The sequence below is a fragment of the Rhineura floridana genome, chromosome 17 (assembly GCF_030035675.1).
Source record: "Rhineura floridana isolate rRhiFlo1 chromosome 17, rRhiFlo1.hap2, whole genome shotgun sequence".
Taxonomy (NCBI): domain Eukaryota; kingdom Metazoa; phylum Chordata; class Lepidosauria; order Squamata; family Rhineuridae; genus Rhineura; species Rhineura floridana.
Window position 1 is genome coordinate 7491499 of NC_084496.1, and position 19004 is coordinate 7510502.

At 45.0% G+C, this 19004-nt stretch overlaps 1 protein-coding gene across 13 annotated transcripts in view; it reads right to left on the reverse strand.

The window, feature by feature from the left end:
* The window catches only part of DNAAF8 (dynein axonemal assembly factor 8), a 108517-nt gene that overhangs the window by 87059 nt on the left and 2454 nt on the right, over nucleotides 1-19004 (reverse strand). For all 13 annotated transcript variants that reach the window (XM_061600060.1, XM_061600070.1, XM_061600068.1 and 10 more), the window contains exons 4-10: nucleotides 17267-17776; nucleotides 13713-13818; nucleotides 12633-12774; nucleotides 11717-11866; nucleotides 6679-6774; nucleotides 2518-2841; nucleotides 1300-1444 (exon numbers count right to left, since the gene is read on the reverse strand). In XM_061600060.1, the coding sequence (XP_061456044.1) occupies nucleotides 1300-1444; nucleotides 2518-2841; nucleotides 6679-6774; nucleotides 11717-11866; nucleotides 12633-12774; nucleotides 13713-13818; nucleotides 17267-17776 (1473 nt within the window). The remainder of the gene's footprint in view (nucleotides 1-1299; nucleotides 1445-2517; nucleotides 2842-6678; nucleotides 6775-11716; nucleotides 11867-12632; nucleotides 12775-13712; nucleotides 13819-17266; nucleotides 17777-19004) is intronic.

Sequence of the window (19004 nt, forward strand, 5' to 3'; positions counted from 1 at the left end):
AAGAATGTGAGCAGATACCGACTGTATTCAACTGGTTTCTGTTCCTGGCCACAGATGAACACATGAACTACTCTTCCTTTTCCATTTTCTTCAGAATTCTCCAACGTCCCTACCCTGCTCTAAAGAACCACACAGAGGCCCACAGACAAATGGCATGATCCAAAGGCATGGCATGTTCCAAGATCTAGACGAAGCCCTGGCTGACAGGGAGGACTGAATGGCAGATGTGGAACCAGGCAGCAGGTGGGTCTTTGTTCTCAGGACCCCCTGCTGGGTCACAGGTTTGATCCAAGGTGGGTTACAAACCAGCACTACCACCATGCAAATATGTTTTGGGGGGGTTAAATTAAGAAACGGGTCCCCAAATGCATGCTTGGGTTAAAGGTCAGCCCCAGGTCTGAAAAGGTGGAAGACCACTGGCTTAAACCACCAGTTGCCCTAACTGCGCAAGGTTCCTCACTCCCCCAGGAACCTGCCCTTCAGAGTCAGAAAGGACATCATATGGCTAGTGTTGGGGGGGTTGTATCCAACTACGTTTGACTCAGAGTAGGCTCACTGAAATTAATGGGCCTAAGTGAGCAGAGTGTTTGAGCAGTCCACGGAGGCCTCCATTTTAGCTTTGCACTTTATCCAAGTAACTAGCTACTGTTTTGGAGCTGTCGGCAGTCCTGCAGAGCATGACTTTGGCCTAGTGATAAACCTGGGTATTACTTCTAATGGTGATGTGGTGGTGTGTGTGTGTGTAAGAGAGAGAGACATGACAAAACGACCCTCCACACACAAAAATTAAAAGAGGCTACAACCCTTCTCCCTGTCATACTAATTTTATACGTACACTGAATTGTTTGTACAGAGGAGCATTCCAGTTAGGAAAGCCTTCTTCTGCAGTCTGAATTGGTCCAGCCCAAACAACAGTTTACCACCTCAGTGAGAAACTAGGCCACAGTCCTGTCTGTTTGATACTTCCTGGATCTTGCTCTCTGATCACCTTGCTGCCTGCCAACAGCAACATCTGCAGGGCCACAAGTTCCCCACACTCCCCAGGAGAGTGGTCAAGAGGCGGGTTGATTCATCTCTTCAATAAGTTAACAATGGCTAAGCGCTTCTTGCTGCTCGGCTCACAGAGCCAAGCAAGACCCACGTCAGGAAAAGCTCTCCCTAGACTGCCAGTAGCGTGCCCGAAATGTCAGCTTTAAACAAACCCCATCCGGGAAAACAACCGGGGTTGGAAGAAGTCAGCTGCATAAAGCACAAGATCCCTGGGAGAAGGATGCTCTTTGGTTATTCTGGGCTACTGACCGTATGGAATAAGACGGGGGTTTGTTCTGCCATGGGCTGCCTCCCAGTCGTGGAGTGCCGAGGCTTTAACTTCTCCAGCTGCTCCTCGAGCCTCTGTTTCCGGAGTTTCTCTTCTACCTGCTTTGCTTTGGGGCTTTCTTCTGCCCTACAAAACGCAAGCAGAGGGACATCGTGTCACTTTTGCATTTGAATTTCATGGTGACTCTGCCACCCCCACCCTCGCCAGTGTCATGCCTAGTCCTGGCCTGGTGCCAGACGCTGAATCCTCAGTAAGGGGGCCAGACACTCCACAGGTCAAGGACCTTGAGGAGCAGGGCAGGGTCTCCTGGAACCGATGCTGAGGATCACCTAGAGGGTCCTCTGGTGAGAGGCCTGCTGAAGAACCACTGGAGCTGTCCAAGGAGGAGGTGGCGGGGGGGAACACCGGTGCCAAAAGGCCCAGGGCCAGGACGAAGGGCAACAACACGGCATACGTCCACAAACGTAAGAGTTGTTGCGTGGCTCGTGAGGAAGGAGTCTCCTCGTAAGTAAGCGATCCCTGAAATGCCTTCCTTACCAGCAGCTGGGGTTAGGGTGTGGCCTAGGACAGCACAGTATGTGAGGTCTCCCTTTTGAACCTTCCAGCTGCTGGAAACCACACAGGTCTCAGGCTCCCTGGGCCTATGCCTTGCTGAGTTCTAACACGACTGAGCACTCTATGTGGCTGACCTTGGACTGTCACCTGATTTAGCCTCTGGATTATGTTTTGGATCTAGATTGATCCCTCGCGCTTCACTTTGGATTGCTGAGCCCCTGAGGGGATCCCCTAGACAACCACCCGAATTTCACTGTCTTCCAACTCATCTTCTTTGTCTCATTTGCTCCAGTGCCCCCCCCCAAACTCCCGCTCCTGTGCTGAGCTTTCCCTAACTCTCCCCAAATCCCTGCCTCCCATGGGCCGCTGACTTTGGGACGCTATTGTTACCCTTCTGCTTATATTTCCAAGCAAACACCATTGTCTGCTGTTGTGAGCTGGCACAGAACAGCGGTTCCAGCATCATCGGGCCCAGAGTGAGGGCCCAGGTTCAAATCTCCACACAGTCATGAAGCTCTCTGGGTGACCTTAGGCCAGTCGCTAACTTTGCGAAGGTTAAGGGGGAGGAGCCATGCAAGCCACGTTAAATTTCTTGGAGGAAAGGAAGGATACAAATGTAGTATCTAAATAATACTCCGGGCTACCTTGGGTATTCAGCATCTTTGCCTGCCAAACAGTCTGGAGGCGATGCTGAACTTGGTCCTTTCCGGGTTTCTTCCTTGAGTTCTTTTGAGTTCTTTTGAGCGAGGAAGCTCCTGGCTTTGGATTCTTCTGAATTGGCTGGCCCCATTGAGGTCAGCCCCCTCAATCTGAGGCTCTGTCTTCTCTTGTCACTCAGCAGATCAGTTTCTTCCGAGTTGAGAGCCTGGCACTTTCCTTTGTCTTGCATGGCGGGCAAAGGCTGAGACATTCTTCTGCGAAAATCACGGAGCTGCTGCAACAGAAAGCTTTTCCCTGTGCAATCCTTGCTGCGAATGAAAGAGAAAGGCAGAGCTGATGAGTCCAGCCCAATCTACAGGATCCTAACTCTGGGGAAGCTGGTTTGAACCATCGTCTTCTCTAATGCCCAGTAAAGGCATTCAGATCAGCAAATGGAACTCAACTAGTTAGTTTTGCCACAGCCTGATAATTATTGGCTCATGGTAACACAGAGGCAGGCTTTTTCACTGGTAGGACCAGTGTTGTGGAATTCCCTCCCTGCTGAAATATGAGAGGCCCCATCAATATTGGCATTCCACTGGCTCTTGAAGACACCCCAGTTTATTAATTATTTATTTATTATTAATTACACTTTTATACCGCCCCATAGCCGAAGCTCTCTGGGCGGTTTACAACATAAAAACAATATAACATCACATTTGGTACAATTGATAGTAAAAGAAAATGAAATATATCACATTTTAAATAAACATAACTGCACAATAAATTGCAAGCAATATACATATCTTCAAAAACAAAATATAACAATTATAAAAATATCTAGACAAAAATAAAAGAAAACCATACATCACATTATGAAACATAAATTGAAATTGCCATTCCAAATAAGCAAGACTGTTGGATATGCTCACCTTCTTAATACTAGCAACCTAAAAATATTTCTACCAGCATGCACATGTTTGTATCAGAGGAAACAATAGTGTTCCCCCAGGAATAAATTACTCTTGGGGTCTGGCATCACAACCTACATTGATTCCATGGAGGAGTCTGCCTCTTTAGGGATGTCCTTTTGGACATACATACACTCTCCAATACACTCTTCCCTATCCTTCCTATGTATTGTACTCGGAGATAATCATATCCCACTGGTTCTGTCCATACTCCTGGGTTTCCATTACATCCACTATATCCCATAGCGAATGGTGTGGTGGGGTGACAGCACTCAATGACCTCCAGCTGGTCACCTTGTTGTTGCTTACTGGGAGGTAGAGGGGAAGGGGCAATGTGGCAGGAAGGTCAATGCAGTGCGAACACACCAGCAGAGCCAATCCAAAAGTGCTGTTATTAAAATCCTAAGAATCCCAGCATTATCATGGATTTCTAACCATGTATACCCTGTTCACATATGCATGTATGTTAGGCCTCAACAACTTGTGATCCACATATGGTGACCCACCAGAGCATTCCCCTGAACTTGAACTTGAACTTCCATCGCCCTGATGGATGACCTTTATCAGGAGGAAGATGGGGGAGTGCGACCCTGTTATTCTTACTTGCTCTCTAGGCGGCTTCCGGGCTGACTTGGCGAGACAGGTATTGGAGCTACTGTTTCACAGTGGTACTGTTTTACAGTGGTTCCAATCCTATCTCCAGGGTTGTTTTCAGAGAATAGCATTGGGAGATTATCTTTCGGCCCCCTGGCAGTTGTGCTGTGGGGTGCTGCAGGGTACCATCCTGTTCCCCATGCTGTTTAACATCTATATGAAGCCCTTGGGAGCACTCATCAGGAGATTTGGGGCAAGGTGTTAGCAGTACGCTGACGATACCCAGCTCTATTTCTCTGTAACGTCTGAATTGGGAGAGGCCATGCAAGCCCTGGACCACTGCTTGGACTCGGTGGTGGGCTGGATGAGGGCCAATAAACTGAGTCTGAATCCTAGTAAGACAGAGATGCTGTGGGTTGGTGGTACCCAAGTTGGGATAACTGGTCAGTTGCCTGCTTTGGATGGGGTCGTACTCCCTCTAAAAGGGCAGGTCTGTAGTCTGGGGCTGCTCCTGGATCCATCTTTGTCACTAGAGACTCCGGTGACCTTGGTGGCTAAGAGTGCCTTTTACCAGTTTTGGCTGGTAAGGCAGCTATGGCTGTTTCTGGACCGGGATAGTCCGACAACTGTTGTCCATGCACTGGTAACTTCTAAGCTTAATTACTGTAATGCGCTCTATGTTGGGTTGCCCTTAAGGCTGGTCTGGAAGCTGCAGTTGGTGCAAAATGCAGCAGCAAGACTGCTCACCGGGATCAGGGATCGCCAACATGTCACCCTGCTGCTGAAAGAATTGCACTAGTTACCTATTAATTACCGGGCTAAGTTCAAGATTCTAGTTTTGGTGTACAAAGCCCTACACAGCTTGGGACCAGGATACCTGAAAGACCATCTTATCCCTTATATACCCAGTCCATCACTGCGCTCTGCAGGTGAGGGCCTCCTGCAAATACCATCTTATCAGGAGGTCAGTTCCGCACAACATAGGAAATGGACCTTTAATGTTGTGGCACCTACCCTTTAGAAATCAGTGCCTATTGAAGACCTTCCTCTTTCAACAAGCCTGTTAAGTAGAGACCTTAATCCAGTCTGTGTTAGAATTGCTTTTTAATATGTTTCTAAACCTTTTTTAAAAAAGATTAAAAAAAAATGTTTTTACAGATGTTTTGATTTAATATAGTTTAAAGTCCGTTTTTATGATGTTTTAAAGTGTTTTCAGGGCTTTTGTTTGCCACCCTGGGCTCTTACTGGGAGGAAGGGCGGGATATAAATCTAATTTATTATTATTATTACTACTATTGCTATTGCTATTGATAATAACAACAACAACAACTTCGTGATCTAATTGTTTTAATAGCTCTTTCAATTTTTATTTTTTTTACCAAGCTTGCATTCTTGTACATTTTAATTATGGATGTTTTTAATGTTTTCATGGAATTGCTGTATTGTGCATTTTGTTTTATGTATGATTTTATACTTGTAAATTACTTAGAAGCTACTTTGGCATGTACAAGGTATATAAATTAATTAAGTAGTAATAATAGAAAGATCAGTGCAAGATGCCAGGCAGGGTAATGAACAAATGGGATCTGTAACAAAGTGTTACAGTCTATCTTCACCATCTAACAGGAGTGCTCCTGTTCAGGGTTCCAGCAGTCAATCATGCCCTCTTCTAAGATAGGTATGGGGAACCTTTGGCACTGTAGATGTTGCTGAACTATAACTCCCATCATCCCTGGCCATCAGCAACATCTGGAGGGCCAAAGATTCCTCACACCTGTCTTAACTTGAAGGGCCGTCAGAGGACAGTCTTGCATTTGAAGGTCTGTCTGATCCAAGTTTGGTTTAAAGCTTTTTTTTTAAAAAAAGAAGTAAGAGCAGGAGGGGCCTTAAAGGTGTCTATCCACAGTGAGCACCCGGAACACAGAATGAACAGGCACATGATGGCAAAAGATATTAAATTTCTATTTAAATTAGCCATTATTTCTAAATTCGCAGCTATACCCATACATTAACACATGCACACTTCATACCAACCCATGACCTGCTATTCTGCTCCTCTCCAGCCCCAGCCCTCTTTTCCATGGGACAAGCCAAACCCTGTGGCTGCTGAGCATGCTCAGCCTTCATGCGGTTGTTTTAGCGAGTGTGTCTTGGCTCTAATTCTGCTAGCTGTGATCACACCAGTTCACTATTAGAAGAAGCAGTAGCGCCGGCATATGGCTGGAGGACTGTGTGTCTGCCAAGATCTCGCGCACGTGATGCACAACTCCGCTTCCTGAGCATCTCAGGGCCACTTCTCCGGAGCACACCTTCGAAAACTGTAACGTGCGAATGAGATAAGCCAGTGTTTGGAAACATGCTTCATACAGGAATGCTCGCAAAAGAGCCCAGCGCAGCTGCAGCACTCAGTGACTAAGTCTACGTTTGGTGCCAGATAATCTGTGAAAAGACCCTTCGTTTTCAGTTTTAAAAAGCCAATTTAGCAGTGCTGTGCGTCAGTTGGTGTTCCTTATGACTACAGAAGGTGCCTGCCTCTGGAAAGACATCCAGTTCTTGTCATGTTAACACTCCATGAAAATGTGGAACGTCTTTGTTCCTTACCATGACGGTTGGGGAAACTCTTTCATGCCCTCTTCCGCTTTGTCTTGGCCTGCCGCTTCTGTTTCTTCCTCATCGTCTGTGGAGCTGTCACTCAAGCTACAAAACGAATGAGAAATCCCATTATGTTTCATGACAAACGGCTTCCGTTCTCAATCACAATACCCACGGAGCAGCTCGGAGCGCTCGTTGCCAGTTACTGTTGGCAGCAAGTTCATTAAAGGTCCCAGATTCTATCTCTGGCATTTCCTCTCCAGCTGAGACTGGGATAGACTATTGCCTTAGATCCTGGAGAACCACTGCTAAGTGTAGTCCACTGGTGGAGAAGCTTTTTTAGTCTGAGGACCGCATTCCCTCATGGTCCTCAATCTGGGGGCCACATGCCACTGGTGAATGAAGCCAGAGGCAAAAGTGTGCGGCGCTTGCCCTTTGCTCAGAAGATTACATTCCAGCCATGCAAGAGCCAGAGGTTTCTGTACCTCCTCCACACTAGGGATGTAAGGATCTGTCAATTTCAGTTGTCACCATTTCTTATTTTTCCAATTAAATTAGGCTCTCCGCATTTCTGCAGCAACTTGCCATTTTTTAAAAAAGAAAAAAACCTCATGGAAATTCATCAGCATTTTCACGTGAATTTCTCCTAATAAACACACTTTTGTATACAGCTTTGACTAACGTACACATTTTTGCAAGCAACTTGTCCTAATATAATACATTTCTGTATGTTATTTTCAGTAATATGTCCGTTTTTATGCACACTTTCCCCTACTATATGCATTTTTGTACACTTACGTGGCCGGAAAACTGCACTGCAAAATTCAGAAAAGTGTCCGGTTCTCATATTGTTTCAGAAATACAAATTTGATAGATTCGGCTTTAAATGTGAACTGAAACAAATGTCTCCCCCCATCCCTCCTCCACACAAAGAGGCGTATCCCTCGATCATCCATCCAAGCATGCCAGAAGTATTATCAAAGTTCAAAGGCACATTCCAGGAAGGAAAAGTACCGGAGGGGGTATGGAGCTGGGTCAGTGTGGAATGTGTCCAGAGGGCCAGAAAGAGAAGACCAGAGGGCCACATTTGGACCAGATGTGCTTTTGATAACCACACACAATGAATTGAACAGCAAGCGCCTCACATATTGCTTTGGTATACCCTTAATATGGCTCTTCTGCACAACTCAATGTAGTCAGAGCCACGAAGGGATATATTGTGCCCTTTTCCGCTCAGAACTACAGTCTAAACAATTAGAAGACCTGCCTTGCAATATATTTTTTTACCCCTCGAGGATTATAGGCAACTGCATGAGTGAGCGCTTAATCTTTATTGCTTATGATAAAGCCCTTTTACAACTGGCAATGTAATTAAGTCACTTTGCCCAGAGTCTCCTCTTAACTCTTGATTAATATTATCCTTGGGCCTATTTTAGCACCCTTTATTATTCTGGTGCTGGGAATCTGTCGCTCACATGAAGAAAACAAATAATCAGCTCCCTTGAGAACTTTTGTCAGAATGCTTCAGCTCTGAGTTCCCAGAATTTGCAGAGAGACATCATCCAGCACTGCTGTGTTTAAGAGCCTATCCGGCATTTCAGAGAAGACAAAGGCTGGATTTCTCCTTTGTGTTCTCTTAAAATCAACCTTGGCTGTGAGAAGGGTGGAGTAGGTGAATCTGGGTTCATTTCACATTGCCGTATTAAATGCACAGGTGGACATAACTGCGGGTTGTGAGGAGAAAGCTATAGCCCTCCAGATGTTGTTGGACTCCAACTCCCATCAGCGCCCGCAAACAAGGCCAATGATAGGGGATGCTGGGAGTTGCAGCCCAGCTACCAACTGTGGGAGCCAGTGCGTTGTAGTGCTTAGAGTGTCAGACTAGGACCTGGGAGACTGGGGTTCAAATCCATACTCGGGCATAAAGCCCACTGGGCGACCTTGAGCCAGTCACGATCTCTCAGGCTAAATCTACCTCACAGGCCTGTTGTGCGGATAAAATAGAGAAGAGAAAAAGGATGTACGACACCTTGAGCTCCTTTGGGGGGGGAGTGGAATATAAATGTCATAATAAAATAATAAATGAATGAAAACATCTGGAAGGTCACAGGTTTCCCACTCCTTGGCATAAGAGGATTCAACAAAATTGGCTCTCTGCAGAAAGACATCTCTCTTGTTTTTCAGGTATGAACATTCTCAGTCAAGGCTGACTTACGGCAGATGCAACTTTCTGGCCTGAACCTCGACTTTCTATGACACATGGGCCTCTTATAGAAAGGGGGCATGTGTGTATGTGTGCATGCCCCCTTACTGAAACAGAAATAAATATATGCCCCCTTTCTGTAAGAGGCCCATGTCATAGAAAGACCATGTGCAGGCCAAACGGTTCTTATCTACCATAACCCAGCCTTATGCATAACCCTTATCTATCTATATTATTTATTTATAAACATATCTGTATACCGCTATTTCATTTCAAAAAAAGCAGTTTTCAACAAATAAAAACAATGCAGTAAAAACCAATAAAAAATACAGTGCTGACCTTGTTGACTTGCAGAACACAGAAAGAGTTGCAAGTGGTTATGAATCAGTTAACTCTTATAGTGAAGATTTACTGTAGTTTTGTAACATTTAGAACCACGGATAAACATTTCATAAGAAACACAACTTTTTTAAAAGTTTTTTTTACTGTACTCATTAGTATAACAGTATGAACTAGCAAGATCAATGTCAGAATTTTACCTCGAGTTTCAAATGCATAAGCAGGGTGGAAGGAAAATAAGCCAACTGGAAATAAATTAAGTAATTTTCACTCCTATTTCCAATTTTTTACCTGTCCCTACTTATCTTTCTAATCACCATCCATCCAGGGTGCAAGCTCCAGCCAACTTGCCCTTGAATTGGTCTCAATTGTTAAATGCATTAGCACATTAGCCTTCTGCCAAATCAGACCACTGCTACACTGACTGGCAGCAGTTTCTCAGAGTTTCACACGGGGAGCCTTTCCCAGCCCTAGGTGTAAACGCTGGGGAACTGACCCTTTCTCGGAATCAGAAGCAGACGCCAAGGCAGCATAGGTACCGAAAGGTGTAGGCTGTCAGCTGCCAGATGCCAAAACATGCTGGGTTCCAACTCATAGGGAGGCCCGGAGGGTGGTGACAAGATCTAGGGCCTTCTCAGTGGTGGCCCCTGAACTATGGAACAGCCTCCCCGAGGAAGTGCGCCTGGCGCCGACTCTGCTTTCTTTTCGGCGCCAGGTTAAAACCTTCCTATTCTCTGAAGCATTTTAATTTAAATTGATTTAATTTTAAAAATGTTATTGTATTGATTTTAGACTGTATTGTTTTGTATTATATTGTGTCATTTATTGTATTTCCTATGTTCACCGCCCAGAGAGCTATTGCTAGTCGGGCGGTATATAAATTTAATAAATAATAATAAAATAATAATAACAAGGACCCCTCGGGAGTACAGGAAGATTCACAAGCTAGCTACTCCTTGCAAGCAAACCAACTCGGCAAGCAACATGGATGGCTTGCAGACCGAGTTCAGAGTAGGGCTCTGAAGAGTTGGGTTTAAAAACGGTCAGTTTCAGGCACAGAGTGGGGACATCACATTTCTACACTAGTTTCCTGACTTGAGTGGCTCTGCCACTGAGCTGCTCACTGGATCCCCTGTGTTTGGACTACTGCAAGACTGTGATTCTGGGATGGAAATGGACGGTCTTCAAGTCGATCCCGATTTATGGCGGCCCGACGAATAGGGTTTTCGTGGTAAGCGGTATTCAGAGGGGGTTTACCATTGCCTTCCTCGGAGGCTGAGAGGCAGTGACTGGCCCAAGGTCACCCAGGGAGCTTCATGGCTGTGTGGGGATTCGAACCTTGGTCTCCCAGGTCATAGTCTAACACTCTAACCACTAAGCCACACTGGCTCTCGTGATTCTGGGATAGCCACCATGAATTCTCAGCTGCTCTACCTGTGTGTCACCCACAGCAGGAGAAGGCCCGAAGAGGCTTGGAGTTAGGAGCCTCCACCAAGGAGGAAGGCCAACTGACTCCCATCAATCCAGACACAGGTTTCGTGGAACAGAGCCCCTGAGGACCAGAGAGCAAGCAGATGTTTGGGGTCTCCTCCAGCCATCCCAGATTTGTGAAGGGCATTTTCTGGGGCTGTCAACCAATTGAAGAAATGCTATTGATCGATTTATTCAATTTAAATACACTTTCATATGATCAGACTCTCGTAATGCAGGTGCCTTTCCGCAAAAGGAAGTATTTAGTAACTTACACCAGTTGTCACTCAGCTCTAGAAGGAAAGGCCAGCTGTACCTTACAGCTTCATTCCCTATTAACAGCAACACACCAGAACCAAAATAGCTGTGAAGCCTAAATATCCCCTTGACTCACAGCCCCGCTGATTAAAATGAGCCCCTGCTGGCTGATCAACAATAGCTCTAATTCATTAATCTACGATTTCTACTGATGAAAGCCTGCGGTGCTGGTACTTCCCACACAATTCTTCCACTGGAAATCAAATGATCGGGCTGCAATGGACATAGTTCTAGTGAGAAGGGGAAGAGGCCGTGCCAAGCAGGAAGAGGACATAGGAAGCTACCTTAAAGAAAGTCGTGCAGTTGGAACAGTTTGCCCGGTGCTATGTGCTGCTAGGAATGGGGGAGAAATCCAATTCAGCTCACTTTTAAGGGTGAACTCCAACTCCCATCAACCCCAGCAAGCACAGCCAATGGCGGGGATGCTGGGAGCTGTAGCTCAGCAACCATTGGAGGGCTAAAGGTTCCCCTTACGGGTTTCGCAACCTAAGCACGTGCCCTACCCTTGAGCTATGTGCTCCATCCAGAAGGCAATTCCAACCTCACGAACCCACCATTGCCATCCCTCCAATGTCAGGTTGTCGCTGACCGTTGGGATGGATTAAAATGTCACACATGAAAAAGGGGAAAAAATACTTTCACATCTTAAAGGGTGCAAAAGTTGCTTCTGCTTTCTCCCTGCTTCTGGTTCCGTAGATGTCACGTGCTGGCAATTACCTTTGTTCTTTTTCATAAGCCAACAAGTCAGACTTCTGACACGTCACGTTCCTTAGATCAATATATACAGTTGGCGGTTCTGGAAAAGGGTGCAATTCCGCAGGAGTGAAACTTCGGCCATTTGTCCATGACGCCAGGATGGGAACGTCCCTTGAGAATAAAAATCACGGTGTTCAGCAGATTACCCACCGTCACAAAGTAAGGCACAGAATGCATTTGGTGAAACGCATTTCTAGACATAACATTCACTATGTGTTGCAGGACCCAGAGTGTTGGTGGTGCAGGAGATAAGACACTAGAAACTGGCTATTTGGAGGCTCTGGTTTCAGACACACACACACACACAACCTCAGCATCTTTCAGATTCCTACATTAAGGCTTCATGAGTTGCCACAAGAAATGGGAACCATCCCATTGTCTTCAAATCTCCACATGGACATGGTGATTGTTATTGTTATCTATATCCTGCCTTTCTTCCGAGGACCTCTCCATTTTATCCTCACAACAACACTCTGAGGTAGGTTAGGCTGAGAGTTAACGACTGGCCCAATGTCAGCCAATGAGGTTAACAGCTGGCTGGGGGATTTGAACCTCAGCCTCCCAGGTCCTGCTCCAAGTGCAACCCTCCAATCGCTACATCACATTAGTCAACACTGTCTCAATGCTAGTTTACACCAGTTGCTGGACGCCACCGTCAGGGAGAGTGCTCTTGCACTCCGGTCCTGCTCGTGGGCTTCTCACGGCCACTGTGAGAACAGGATGCTGGACTAGAGGGGACATTAGCCTGATCTAGCAGGCTCTTCTTGTGTTCTTAAGGCAGAGAAAAAACCCAGCATTGGAGACTACTAGTTTGCATTTAGGTAACCCATCATAAGCCACTGATATCAGGCGCACCTAAAAAAAAGTGAGGACCTACCTCCCATCTCCCTGGCACTCATTGAAGTGGGGAAACCTGGCAAGCCGTCTCCTGCGGTGAGAGAAAAATGCCCTGGACTGCTTGAGGCAGAGCTCTTCCAGCTTTCCCATGAGCTTCGTTTGTGACTGAGCCCGGACGGCTTCTGGAGGCGAAATAAAGAAGAGGGTCACTCGAACCGGCTGCTGGAAAGAATTTCAGTGGTAACATCGCTGTGGTTGCCCCAAGACTCTTTTCGGTAGCTAACACTCTCTGCTTTCATGCTGATGAGCTCCTAAGGACTTCTGTTACTGTGTGGGAAGGCATTAGCAAGGATTTCATTCTCAATCCAGCGGCAAAAGGGGGGAAAAGCGGGAGGAGGGGGTGTGGCTGTGAAGGGATCCTGCACTTCTGCATTTGCCACATTACTGCCCAAAAGACAGGAACGATAAGGCAGTAAAGCAAGCAACGCCATTATTTGACGAAACTCGCTAGAGAAATCAAACCAGGCTTCCTCAAAGTGAAGTGCTGGGACACCAGGAGAGGTGAAGAAAGCCTCATCTGGAGAGTGGGGAATGCATGGATAGGTTGGAAGCCATTATTATTACTCCTACTATTATTATTACTACTACGACTAAATCTATTACCCGCCCTTCACCAATAGGTCCCAGGGCGGTCACAAGAATATAAAATACATTATTAAAACCAGTTTTAAACAAACTGTGGGGCCAACCCACCAGTTAATCATCTAATGTCATAATGCTGTCAGGTGACTGACCGATGGGTAGGCCCACTCACCTGTCAAAGTTGGCCCACAGCATGGAAACAAAAAGTTCCCCCAGCTTTGATGTAGACACATGGGATGCAATTCTATGCAGAGTTTCTTAGAAGCAAGTCCTATTAAAATAGCAGAACTAGTTTTTGAGTAAACTTGCAGAAGATTAGGCCATCAAGAAAAATCCAGGGATGTAATGAACTGGAATAGCACCAAAAAGGTCAGGACTCAGATCTGGCATGACTTTTGAGCTCCGTTTTTGAAATCTGACTTCTGCTCTTGTGGATGCTCTGCTATGTCTCTGTTCCACACCCAGCCAACACACTCACCATGGTCCACTGAAGGAAAAACAGCCTCCTCCGCTGCCCAATTGGCATCGCCGCTTTGCTTCTCCAGGTCCTGTAGAACCTTGTCTAGATTCCACTTCTCAATGTCCTGAAAGGAGAATAATTTGAGATTGAAAAAGGCGCTGCTGTAAAGTTGATGCTACAAAGGCTTGTGGCACTTTGTGGGTTTTCTGCAATGGACTTCTGCGAAGCAGGAACTGAAGACGCGTCTCATCTCTTACACTGAGCTCTGACTCAATCTTGCTGAAGACATCTCTGCTTCTCTACCAAGCCACAAAGCAAGGAACAAAGTCATTTTAAATTATTTTAGAGGGTATAGAAAGGAAATGCCTCTGGAAACAAAATGTACTATAGAGCATATGAAGGAAAAGAGTAATCAGACAGTTTAGTTCACGTCCATTAATTAAGATAATTTTAACAAGTTTCATATAGCTCAACTCAGTATGTCTCCTTTTCATTACACTATCTTAAAACACAAGATGTGCACTTGGTGTCAGAACGGTTAGACTGCAAATCTTTATGCTCTAAATGGTGTCCACTTACACCAACAAAATATTTGTTGATTTTCACAAACCTTTCTCAATTTTGTCATTTCAGCACTTTCTGAACAATTCAGCTATCCACCCAGTACTCTAGGTTATTTTCAGTATTTAAAGAATATAAATATAGCCACTGTTACCTAGGGATGGGCGAATCCGTCAGTTTTTGATTCTCTCTCATTTTTCCAATCTTAAATTCATTTCTCTGCATTTCTGCAGCGATTTGCAATTAAAAAAAACTCCTTATGAAATTCATCAGCATTTTAGTGCAAATTTCCTCTAATAAACACATTTTTGAATGCAGTTTTGGGTAATGTACACTTTTTCTCCCAAGCAATTTCCCCAAATATCACACACGTTTGCTTTTTCATTAATATGAATATTTGTCTTTTCATTCATATATGCATATATGCATATATATGCACACTTTGACCTAATCTATGATTTTTTGTACACTCTCCTTGGTTGCAGAACTGCACTACAAAATTTGGAAAGGTGTGAATTTTGAAGATTAGCTGTGTTTTGGTTTGTGTGTTGTTTCAGGAAGTGCAGATTTGGTAAATTTGCCTTTAAATGCGAATGGAATTGAATTTCTCCCCCCATTCCTGCTGTTTCCATATTGCTGGCTGATTCAAACTGTTTTTTGTATTGTAACTTTTGTAAGTTGTAATGGGGGGGAGTCATTTCTGATTATCTGATGCAATGGATAAAGCCCCAACCATCTGAATCAGGCCCCCAGGTGGTTCAACAGGCCTTCATTCATTTGCTCTCAACTCACATGCAGAAAAGGTAATAGGCACACTGTGTTTCATAATATTTACTGTTATGAGTGTGTTGCTGTTTTTTCCCTACTAGTGTCACGAGTCCACTTTACAGACTGACAGTTTCAGGGCAGACAACAATAGCATTTGTTATATCCTTCTGAAGACAACGTAAAACTGCCAATTACAACTGAATAGCATCATAGTCACAACAAACATGTGCATTCAATCCTTTCATTACAATCCAAACAGTCTCCGGGCTGAAAGCTAATGCGGTTTCCATTGCAATAATCCCCTTTTGTCTGTCATCTCAAAAGAGCCTCTTTGCTGTTTCCTGGCTGATAAACCTCAAAGGAGGGAAGGAGCTCTGATTAGAGCTGCTCTAACATGGCAGATTTCACTTTTGGCACTCACCAGATTCTCCGATTTAAATTGTAACATAAGATTAGAGCTAATCGTGGATTGGCAAGGGTTAGAGAGATTTACTGGTTGAGGCAAGCAGGGTCTCTCCCGGGTAAGAGATGGAGAAAGTAAGAGAACAGAAACTGTATCGAAGCCCAGAACTTCTGCTGGGTTTTCCAAGGAGCAGAAGAAACAGTACAATCCTGTCTGTTTACTCAGAACTAAGCCCTGCTGGGTTCAATGAGACTTACCGCCAGGTAAGAGAACACAGCAGGGGTATGGAAAACATTTTCAGCCCAAGGACTGCATTGCTTTCTAAGCAACCAATCGGGGGCGGAGCCAGAGGCAGAAGTGGGTGGGACATTGAAAGCAACTGTTACCTTTGTACAGTAGGCTAGTTTCTGCAGCCCAGCAAGGCTCAAACTGAGTGTAAGGAAGGGTGGGGTTTTGGCAATGGTCTAGGACAGGTGTGGGGAACCTTCAGCATTCCAGATGTTGCTGAACTGCAACTCCCATTATCCCTGGCTATTGCCCATGCTTGCTGGGGCTGATGGGAATTGTAGTTAATGGCCAGGGATGATGGAAATTGCAGTTCAGCAATATCTGGACTGCCACAGGTTCGCCACCCCAGTCTACTCTTAGTTAGAGATGCATGAGGAATTTTATTTCCATACAATTTCAATGCAAACTGACCTCATTTGCATGTCTCACAGTAATGAGTGTTTTGGAACCTAATTATCCTTCAGATGTTACACTTCTCCAAGTTTTACACTGCAGTTCTTGGCTCAGAAAAGTAGCAAATTGCATTAAAATGTGTATCGTAGGATAAAATGCATTTATAATTGCAAATATTAAAATATAAAACACATGTTTAAATACAATTTTGTTATAAAATTCACATTTAAATACTATAGTGTGGATTTTTTTTGAACAAAAAAATCAGATTAATGTGGAAATGGGATGGAGCAGATTTACAAATCGACACATGCAAAACTGACATGGATCAGTAACAGACTGATCTGTGCATCCCTACTCTTGGTCCCAGCCTTGTCCATTGGCCAGAGCCGAAGAGCATTTGGAAGAGGATAAGCAACAGCTAGGAATGTTAAGAAGGCATCAGGTTCCATTCTGACTTGTGTTCGTTGCTTGCAGCGGTGTTTCCGTCCCGCTGCAGTTCAACTTTCAACAAAAACTATGTGATTCCACTTGCTGTCTGCTGTGGTGGTATTTTACACAATTAATTTCGTTATTATGATGTTATTCCACACCATTCATCTCAGTGCAAAGGACACACAAAGCAAATGGGGGGGAGTCTATGTCTATGTTCTAAAACAGAAGCACTAGAACAACTTGAATATCCCCTCTAATAGAGAAACAATAGTGGGATGATTTTGCCCAACACTGACAGCAATGACTCTTTCATACCACCTTGAACTCTCTTAGAAACAAATCCCCATTCCCATCCTTTACCTGCCAGTAAGATTATTATTATTATTATTATTATTTATTACATTTACACCCCACTTTTCTTTTCATGATAGAAACCCAAGGCGGCTTACATATGGTTCCCAGCAGTCTCCCATCCAGGCACTGACCAGACCTGACCCTGCTTAGCTTCAGCAGGGAGCTGGCCTCAGGTGCCTTCAGACCATAGCCTGGTCTGATTAGCATTCAGCCTAACAAGATCAGCTAACGTTCTGCATACTTGCTTAGACCTTCATTTTTCACTAATGCAAACAGATCACCTGCCTGTCATCAATCACAGACTGCAAAGAAAAGAGAATGTAGACAGGCTGTGCTGAGGAAGAAAAGAAAGTCATATTATATTGCATACCTTGAAGGCAAACAGTGTCAACTCTCGAGGGTGTTCAACGGAAGTGGCTTGCGGCTCCCTTGCCACCCTGTCTAAATTGTTATTGTTTCTTTGTTGTGGATGAGCTTCATCTCCAGAAGGGGGTCCCAAGGTTGCCTTGGAGAGGATTTTGGTTTCTATTAGTTTCCTTCGTTCTTTTTCGCTGGTGTTCAGCATCAAAAAAGGTGACATTTCCACAGGTGATAACATACCAGGTGATGAACTCAGAATTTCCTTGTTTTCTCTAAGATCCCGTTCTTTGTCTCTGGGGACTCCTGAGATTCCCTCTTTATGCTCATTTGTAGGGGACTCTGAAGGAGCAATGGACTGTTGGCTCAACTTTTCTTCAGTCAGGAGGCCAAACCTGTCTCTGTCTGGTACTGCATGCCCCCTAGACACAGAATGAAGGGCAGTCTTGCCTTTCTGAGAAGGCGAACTTTCTCGGTCTTGGTTTAGGATCTCTCTTGGCTGTCTCATGAAGGTGAACGTTTTCTAAAAATGCAGGAAAGGTATCAGTTGGATCTCAGTACACAATAAGTATCTGAAGCACAGGTATTCAAAAGTGGAAAGACTGAATGAGCTACTTGTGAATGCAAACATAGTGCAACATGATAATTGAATGTTGGGTCCTACCAATGAAAATCATTACACACCAGGAAAACGTAGCTCAGTGATGGAACTTCTGCCTTGCATGCAAAAGGTCCCAGGTTTAATCGTCAGTATCTCCAGACAGGGCTGGGATACTCCTTGCCGGAAACTCTGGAGAGCTGCTGCCAGTCAGTGTAGACAATACTGAGCTGGACGGACCAAGGGTCTGACTCAATAGAGGGCAGCTTCCTATGTTCCGAAAGAATAAGCAAGAAGTATACATGCCCGTGAGCTCTCGAAGAAATGCTGCTGCTTCAAGAGGTGATGGGGTTAGACTAGATGACCTAGAAGGCTCCCTCCATCTCTTTAGATTCTGTAAGAATTCCAGAGAGCAACACGGCAGGGGGATGGGCAGAACAGGAGCTCTCAAGGGTGGCTACAAAGAACTTCCTTAATTCTTGAAAACAATAATAGTAGCGGTAGTAATACTGGCAGAATTCGTTCTCATCGTTGGCTATGGAACACGCTGGTCAAAAGCAAACCAAAAAATAAAGGTATACACCTCATCTTTTAGCTGCCATTCCAGCTGGCTACACAGTCAGCTCTGCTGAGAGACCCACTCCATTTGGCTCCACATCTTCGTTTTCATTCAAGCTGGTTGTATGTTGTTATAAAGAAATTTGTAACATCAAGAGTGGGTGCCTGTGCGATAGTTACCCTCTTCCTTCCTCACCCTTTTCCCTTCTGTGTATCCATTTCAGATTGTAAATCTCGGGGCAGGGACTGTTGTTGTAAACCACTGAGAGTATTTTCAACTGAAAGGGGGGGGGACTTTAAATCAGAACAGGGAACCTTGGCCTGTGGACCAAGCTTGGCCCACCAGGGGATCCAATTTGGCCCATGAGGCATTTCCCCCCAAACCACACCCACCTGTCTATCAGCTGACATCACTTATTGATAGGCAGGAGGGTAGGGTTCAATTCCACATTGGCTGCGGGTGCCTAATCTCAGCAGGGAACATTCTACATGCACACACAGGAGGGGGGAGTTTGGGGAAGCACTGATCACAAAGCTGGCAAAGCGCTTCTTTTTCCTCTCCTGGGAGTGGAGGGGGAAGAAGCCTACATTTTTA